Source organism: Notolabrus celidotus, chromosome 5, assembly GCF_009762535.1.
Source record: "Notolabrus celidotus isolate fNotCel1 chromosome 5, fNotCel1.pri, whole genome shotgun sequence".
NCBI classification, from domain to species: Eukaryota; Metazoa; Chordata; class Actinopteri; order Labriformes; family Labridae; genus Notolabrus; species Notolabrus celidotus.
This window is the reverse complement of record NC_048276.1, coordinates 24,757,711-24,766,296: the sequence shown is the minus strand read 5'-3', so window position 1 is coordinate 24,766,296 and position 8,586 is coordinate 24,757,711. Positions and strand designations below refer to the sequence as shown.

General features: G+C 39.4%; 1 protein-coding gene across 1 annotated transcript in view; it reads left to right on the top strand.

The window, feature by feature from the left end:
* LOC117812278 (kin of IRRE-like protein 3) overlaps nucleotides 1-8,586 on the top strand; it is a 65,913-nt gene that overhangs the window by 32,354 nt on the left and 24,973 nt on the right. The window contains exon 2 of the mRNA XM_034682951.1: nucleotides 5,980-6,128. Within this exon, the coding sequence (XP_034538842.1) occupies nucleotides 6,074-6,128 (55 nt within the window). The 5' untranslated portion in view covers nucleotides 5,980-6,073. The remainder of the gene's footprint in view (nucleotides 1-5,979; nucleotides 6,129-8,586) is intronic.

Below are 8,586 nucleotides of genomic sequence, written 5' to 3'. Positions count from 1 at the left end.
GATCTAAATCTTACTCCGAGCAACAGATCTCTTCTCCAAACAAATCATAATATCCAACACCGAGCAAGCCACAAAATAATGAGCGTATTTCATCATTGTGTCCGAAAGATTAAATCTCACAGCAGATTATCTCCAATATCCCAAAGTGAAAAGGCATCACAATGAGGTTAGAGAGAGATCAAGGGGAGGTCAGGTATAGAAAAACTAAAGCAACATGAGACCCAATGAGACTACACATTATAAACTACAATCATTGTATATCCTTAACCTAAAGAGCTGTTTACATGGAAACATATAATAAAAAAAATCAACTGTTGGCTTTTGGCCAGTCCATTAAACAGAATCAGCGTTTTGGGAAGCTGAAAATGCTAACTTTTAAATTACGAGATCTTTGGAAAAAGCCACCCCTCCAAACTGTGTTTTGTGCTGCTGACACTCTACTTACTTTATTAACCTTAGTCATTGTTTTTCTTTTGAGCGTGCGTTCACCATTGTCTACTTGTTTGTTTTTACTCGCAACTCTGTTGAAGAACACCTAAGTCGTTATTGCAGATCTGTGTGCACATTGACCGTTTTCACACAATTCACTAAGTTAGGACTTTTCCATATTTAACAAGGCCTTTCTCGTCTTCACCAAGGCTTCAGTGCTCTCATTACCTCAAGTGAATAGACATGAGGTCTCATCATGGCTCTCACTTTGAATGCTGTATTTACTGCGGTTTACAGCTGTCAACAAAAAGCATGAGCCTGTCAGTCTATCATGAATTAGTACATCGACAACGTACTTGTCAATGTTAACATGTTACTATTAAAGTATGAGAATATATGACAAAAAATAGCTGATATATGCTATACAATATTGATCAACTAAGGGACATGCCTCTTTTTTTAAATGCAAGTGCATTTATCTATCCTAGATTTTTTTTATGCACTTCCATGCTCATGTTATGTCTAATTGAAACATCTGAGAGCAGGTGGCTGTCTCTGCGAACATCGTTTTAACATCGCATCAATGTTCACCAACTGACCGATGCTGGCTACTGGCCGACGAGCTGCTCTGTGTTTTGGGGTCGGGACATAAAAGTTTTTACTTATCTCCTGACGCTTGATTGCCATATTTTAACGTTAACTTGGGATGACCGTTACATTACAGGTCTCTTAACGTACATATCGGCTAATATTATCAAATACCATAAAAAGCCTCCAGTCAATTTTTGTGTTTTGACAACTTTCAAAAAGTGTGTGCCCTTGGGGACGCTGATTGCTTATGGGTACTGTAATGTTCTGAGTTTCGAAATACAAAATGAAACAGAGTTAAGATAAAAATCTTTGTGATGTTGTGTGGATGAACTTTAAAAGATTGCCTTACATTACTCAAATTATTCATGTTCATAAAAAATTCACAGTGTCTTGTGTTTTTAACAAATATTTGTATTTCAAAACTATATATATTTATTTAAAGATACTAACTTGAAGTTTCAGTGGTGATGTGACACATTTAATTAAGTTAAATTTACTTCTACTCTGATTTATTGTTCTCAGTATAGAACCCCTAAAACAACAGTTCCTTTGAGAGTGGGGTGTGAGGTGCTCCGAATGCAGGCATTTGCAGTGAAAATTATTTGAAGGAAAACAATAAAACAATAAATGATTTTTACCTCCTGCACAACGTTTAAACTCTTATTATTCATCTGGATATTTTATCTCTGAATGTTTACAGTTTGGTTTACTTTTCACACAGCTGCTTCTTGAGATCTCTTGGAAGAAGAACGAATGAATAATTAAAGAACAAAGTACTCAATTAAATACATTCTGAAGGACTGACTTAAATAAAGAAATTATACTGCTTAAATACTTACAAACTATATTTAAAAGCCTAGAAATGTTTCTCCTAAGGGTTTAGACTTTGAAAATGGGCTTTTCTTTAATAGTTTCCTGATAAATTAAAAATAGATGCATTGCTATTGTGAACATTATTTTCATTCTACAATGATTCAACAAGCATGTCACTTTACAGAGCCTCCCCAGGACTCGAAAACCCCTTTTAAAATGTTTGATTACTACTGCGGTCATGGTTGCCGTGCTGTTCAAATGCTCCAAGGGATCAAGCAAAGCTTTCTATTCAACAATCTAGCACAAATATAGGTGAAGTCATTTACAATATGGGGTAAAATTAAACAAGCTTCAGTAAAACTGTTAGTCATTTTACACAACATCAAGTAAAGTTTTGGGATTTATGTGCCAAGAACTCTGACATCCAATGGACAGAACATCACAGGTAACATGGGCATGTGAGGAGTACTTGCATCCTGTTGATCTGTGGTCCATAATTGTATTTGCCTATTCACAACCACTGTTAACATGCAGGCTCTATACATTCTTAGGCCCAGTCTAAGTTTATTTGTTCCCCCCTTGTTGGCATGTAAAAATAATCAAGTGAAACCTTGATCGTGGTACTAAACTGTAAAGTTTGCCTCTCCTTTTTGTCATTGCTGTGAATTTTGAAAACAAAAAAGATCTAACTACAAACCCTGCTATAAAGCCCTGTACACATCACTGAGCCCCTCTCAGTACACATGATGCTCTACAAGAAAAATGTCAACAACAAAATCAATAAAGAAAATGTTGTTTTTTAAATCCTCCTATTAAGATTACACCACCCTTTCATGATCCAGCTTGAAAATAAGGTATTAAAGCTTGTGTGAAATAATATGAGTTCAACTGCAAATAAGTCTTGCTTGAATCATCAAGGAATCTTTGCATCGATTCAAAAGCTGCAGATATGTTGTTCTGTAAGTTTCCTTTTGCAAATAACAGACATATAACATGACTTTGTGATAATGATTCTACTGCAGTGCTTACTAATCTTTCACAGCCTCCTGATAGAGAAGTCCCATATTAATAGAGCTTTGATTTAAAAACTGAGCTTATGAAGGAGAGCCCTGGGAAAACAAAGAAGACATGTTGTTCTGAGCAGCAATGCTCCTCCTTACAATCAGCACCCATGTGGCCTTCAAGCTCTGAGGTAGTTGTTGCTGTTCAGCCTTCTACTCCACTGAGGATTGCCTAATGAAGCAAGGGCAGGCTCACTGGCAAGCAGAGTTAGTGAGAAACTGACAAGTGTGCTTTATGACATGCCTTGTCTTACCCACCTTGTGGGAGACTATAGCAAATGGTCTTTCAGTTTTGTTTTGTGTGTGTGTGTGTGTGTGTGTGGGTGTGTGTGTGTGTGTGTGTGTGTGTGTGTGTGTGTGTGTGTGTGTGTGTGTGTGTGTGTGCAAGCGAGCATTTTCTCAAGCCTATGTGTAATTTGTGGAGAGGGAATGACAAGGCTGGAGGATGTTCAAGAAAAGGAGGAGCAAGAAGATGGTGTAGTGCCTACAAGTCTTGACATTACCGTCCATAACTGTTCAGGTGTGTCAGAGTGAATGGGGCCTGTGGCGCTGTACCAATATCTCAGAGGGACATGATGCTTAACCTGCTCCAGCACCCCTGCTGACACGGAAGCAGCCTGCAGAGAAAGGGAAACAGCACTTTTCTATCCTAACGTTTGCGTTTCTCTTTAGATGCTCAGCCTTCCTCATCAACTTTGATGTCAGATCTAGGAATTTCAATATTAGCCCAAAAATAGAATAACCCTGGTTATAAGACTATCCCCGTTTTCAAGACATTTTTTTAGAAAAGACTTCTGATGGCCGACTCTTGTTTTCTTGTCTTTTAAAATGAAGTTTTCACATAATGTAATGTATATTATTCAATAACCTGCATTTATTTAGGCAAATGGTCATTCCTTCAATCAATTTGCACATTTTAAGACAACCTTTCAGGCTTGCCATGTTTGGATATTACAGTTTTTTTATAAGGTCTCAGTGTTTGGTTGACTTGTCCTTCTTTTGAGCGACTTTATTCACCCTGTCAGTCCATCTTTAATTCCCTCTGGCAGCGTGAGTGACAGCTGGCCTCAGTCATGATGGGTATCGCTTCACAGATAAGTGGCGCAGTCTGTTGTAATCAACACTTGTATCGAATCAATGAACTCCTAATATAAGATGATCCAACTTTTTCAGGTGTATCTGGGGAAAAAAACATCCTAGGTCAGTAAGGAAAATTGTGCCTTTTTGGGGGGGGGGGGGGGGGGGATTTTTAGCATGAATGCCTGCCCCCGGTGGATTAAAGAGATGTTTCTGCATTTTTGAAGTGGGGTTGTATGAGTTACATGTCACTAGTAATTGTACCAGCCACAATGAGGTCAGTCAGTTCGGTCCCTTCAGCGAGAAACTGCCAGAAGACACAAAACGCTAGCTAAGCTATAGTTATCAGCTGACGGAGTCTTCTACGTAACTCAGATGTGCTCTTCCACCTGTAGCGCACTGATCAGCTCATCAGCGTCTGAAGGATACATCTGTTTTCCATATTTTCTAAACTCAATCATCTGTAGAGGAAACTTTATCACACTGTGCTACACTAGAGCACCAATATAGGACTGATAAATGTATATTTATATTAAGATATCTGTCACTTGACATGGTGTTTGGTCACCCCAGCTACCCTGATCTGAAAGTGTCAACACTATTTGGTGAGGTCTTGTGGCACCAGATCTTGTGATACTAAAGCTGTGTTGCGAGCCTGATGTGGCTTTATTTTGAAAAAGACTGTTTTTCCAGTCACACATTTTATCATTGATGTTTATTAAAATACCGTCTGGTCTCATGAACCCAGTATTGTGTATCGTCTCGTTAGCTAAGTGTATCGTCACACCTCTAGTCTACACTGCAGAGGTACATTACTGCTGATAAGGTCAGCCAGTCAACAGGAGAGTAGGCCATAATCTCTCCTGACTTGACCTTTCCAACAGAGAATAACTCTATTAGCCATGCAGTAGAGCTGTGCAGTGCAGCACCCTGTGCTGGTATGTCATACTCTAGATTGGAACGGGACTCTACAAAAGAAATAAATGCAAGTAAAATATTTGACAATGAAAAGGCCCTGAGCAGGGAGGCTCTCTGGCAGCAAAAATAATGCAGTCAAACCAATTGGTCTCAGCCTAAGGTACCCTGGGTCTGATTCTTAAGTCACAATGAGTCTATGTGATTTCCATTATATCAGCAGAGAGCTGAACTAACCTAGTGCTGTGAGTATGAGCTCACCTGAGGGGAGAAGTGTGCTGCTTGGCAGTAAGATTACAAGGATTTGTAGCCATGTCTCAATGCTATATCAACGAGTGTGATGGCTTTCAAATGAATCAATAAGTACCTTAATGATAGCAGAACAACACAAAGTTAGAGTGCTTTACAAAGCCATCATGTAAATGAAGGGATACCAGCAACATGTAGACAATGACAGAAAGCTTTATCTAAAAAAAATAGAAAATTATTTAAAAAACTTTGTTTGAGCGCTGTGCCTGAAATCTATAGCACAGCCCAATGTTTTTGTATGTTTAATGAATGATGATGCTGAATTCTTCTTTTAAGTGCAATGTTTTTTTATTTATTTACTTTTGTTTATTGTTATGTATTGTCAAAGATTCTTCTCTCTACATGTATCTAATAAAATTTTCAAGTTGAGCATTTTTTTTTTCATTTGTTATTATTATTCAGTTGTTGTATTCTACCAAATGCACAAACATAAAAACATGCTATCAGCATTATTTACTGCCTGCTCTCTGATTATAGGCTTAGGCATTGGCTGTTGAAAAATCGTTATCAGGTCGTTCACTGTTTAGCAGTGGCCACAGGCTGATATTGATGCTAGTGATGATGGTGATGACAAAAGGCATAAACTGATGCTGGAGCAGGATCAGCAGAACAACAAAACATTCTCTGTTGGGGGATTGTTTTAGAGGTAGAAACTCTACTGCAGGAATTTTGCTGTTATACATTTGTACATCTTTACATTTCCTGCTAATTTGTCTTTTGGTGGTGTTTTTAATTTTTTTCTTTTTTAATTTGTATTTTTCATTTTGCCCTCTTTGTCCTTCAGGGAGCTCCGCTGTGTTCACTCAACAACCGTCAGACCTGGTTGTGGTCGCAGGACTGCCGGTCACCCTCCCCTGCTCCATTCCTGCTACCATGGCATGGTGCTCTGGCTGCGAGATGGCATGGCCCTCGGCGTAAACAGGGATGTCTCAGGTAGGCTTTAAGTCCTTTACTAAGTTGTCTGTTTTCATCTGCTAATACAAAAGTGGTTGACATGTAGTTACACAATTTGGTCTGATAAAATGCAATATAATAAAATAATCCATCCATCCATCATCTTGACAGCTTATCCTGTTCGGGGTCAAGGGGGGCTGGAGCCCATAATAATATAATAACAAATACAATTATTTCAGAACGGTATACAAGAAACTGGGGTCTCATGTATAAACAGTGCAAATAATCCAATATTTAAAGTGTGGCCCACACACAAAATCGAAAAATGGAGTGTGGCAAACTTAATTTGGATTTATAAAACAGGGCAAATGCACACCTGTATGCTTATTCCCTCTATAAATCAAGATAGACCTGGATGTGAGCACAGGTCACCAGCCTCATATGCACCCTGCACGCCCCCACATTCAACCATTAACTGTCAATGCAAGCACCTTATGAATGAAAATCCATCAAAATGAGCGAGCAGATCAAAGGTTTCTGGCTGCCACAAGGCAAGAACAGAAAGGATGATGGGAAAATAAACTTCTGGACACAAAGTTAAGGAGGAGACAAGGAGCAGAGGTGCTGCTGGGTTTTCATATTGATCATATACTGGTGCTTAAGTCAGCCCAATGTAAATTAAAACTATCACAGAATACTGTTTTTCTTCATTCTACAGACATTCCCCGACTGACAGCACATGCAATGTGGATTTCCGTCCCCAGATTTCATTTCCATTTGTTAGAACATTTGAGTTTTTGTAGATGGTTACACATTGCCAGCATACAATAGAGACAGCTATGGGAACACCAAGTCTCTCCACATGGTCCCCCACAGAGTCAAAGCTGACTCTTGTGCCGCCAAATTTGTACCACTTGTGTTTTATGTTTGCAAATATTGAAAAGAGCACCAATCTCTCTGAGCAGCCCATACTGCCATAAAATATAGAGTAAACAGTGTCTACTCCATTTCTAGGGCACTTGTGTATAACTGCTTACGTTTGTCAGCCCTCTGAAATAAGTCCTTTTCCTGCTTTGCCTCCAAAGAATAAAGTGTCCGGCTGGCGGGTGGATTATATGGCTCTGCATGCTGTTTATGTGAGAATATTATGGAGCCTTTCAGAGTCATGCAATAGTTGAAACCCAGAGAAGGGCAGAGCTAGGCCATGCATCTAAAATGTTGGCTACGTGCTCACCTCAGACAAAATACCACTCAAATACATTTCACAAGTGCCAGACAGCACATCAAGATAGGGAACTCACCATGAACCACAAGACCATAAGTCCTCAGAGGGTGCAATCAAACGGGACATCACTTTTTTAAATGTTATCCACTGGAGCAGCAGCTACAAGAACAATCTTTATGTTTTCTATGAAAGGGCACCAGAGAAGGCATTTTGTAATGTTTTATCTACTACAGCAGAATCCAAGAGGGCACTTCCGCTGGGTTATTTTAACACGAGGGCACCAGTCGGGGTCATTCACCCCTTGCCCTCCCTCTGAGTACACCACTGCCTACCACAGGTCTACACTGCACACCTGAACTGTGCATTTGAAAGGCAGAACTTCATGCTTTTTTCCATTTGCAGCCCCAAAATTTGCGACCTTTTCAAATAAGAACACAGAGAAAAATCTGTTCAGCATGTTCTATTGTGTTCTCCACTAGTCTACCATAAACAGATGTCAATGCTGTAACATCTCAACAGAAACCATCTACTTCCTGCAGCACAATCTGAGCAAACTCAGTGCCTAGGTTAGCATTCATGCAAATCCATGAGTGCATGTTAAAATTACTGCTAATAAGTAATTTACTGGACTGTGCTATCAGTAATGGCTACTTTAAGGTGCAAGATGGAAGTTTGACATACACAGTGCGTAACTTTCAGCCTCTCTCCTCAGCTTGGATTAACCATAGACCGGCACTAAGCAGCAGCTTTATTCATTCATAGCTACACAGGGGAGAAGTTGGCCTTTAGTGCTGAATCAATAAGGCGGCTAGCTTTGATCTCCTTAGGTCGGCAAAGTTTTGCTTTGGGTTGAAATACATACGCTTTAGCTCAGTGGTTCCTCGACCCAGTTTGACTTAAACCTTGGACTTCTGCTGCATGCCCTCCCCCAACTCTCTCTAGTAGATGTAGGTAAATACCTTAAACTAGATCTTTGCATTACACTGAGTTGAGTTGTTTTAGTTCTACACCTTATTTGACTCCTAAATTGCACAGGTAAAAATGTTATACCTGTTCGTCCAATTAAATAAAATCATTCTGTGCTAAACACAATAGGTGTGCATGTCTGCACAGACACCAGTCTGAATACAAACTCACACATGCCTCAGACGGGCCTGGACACAGGCTTTCAGCATCCTTTACACTCCTCACCATAGCACTGTTTTACTACATGGGCTTGTATTTAATAGTTAAATGTTTAATGTTGTATGGAGACTTGTTCATATTAGTTTA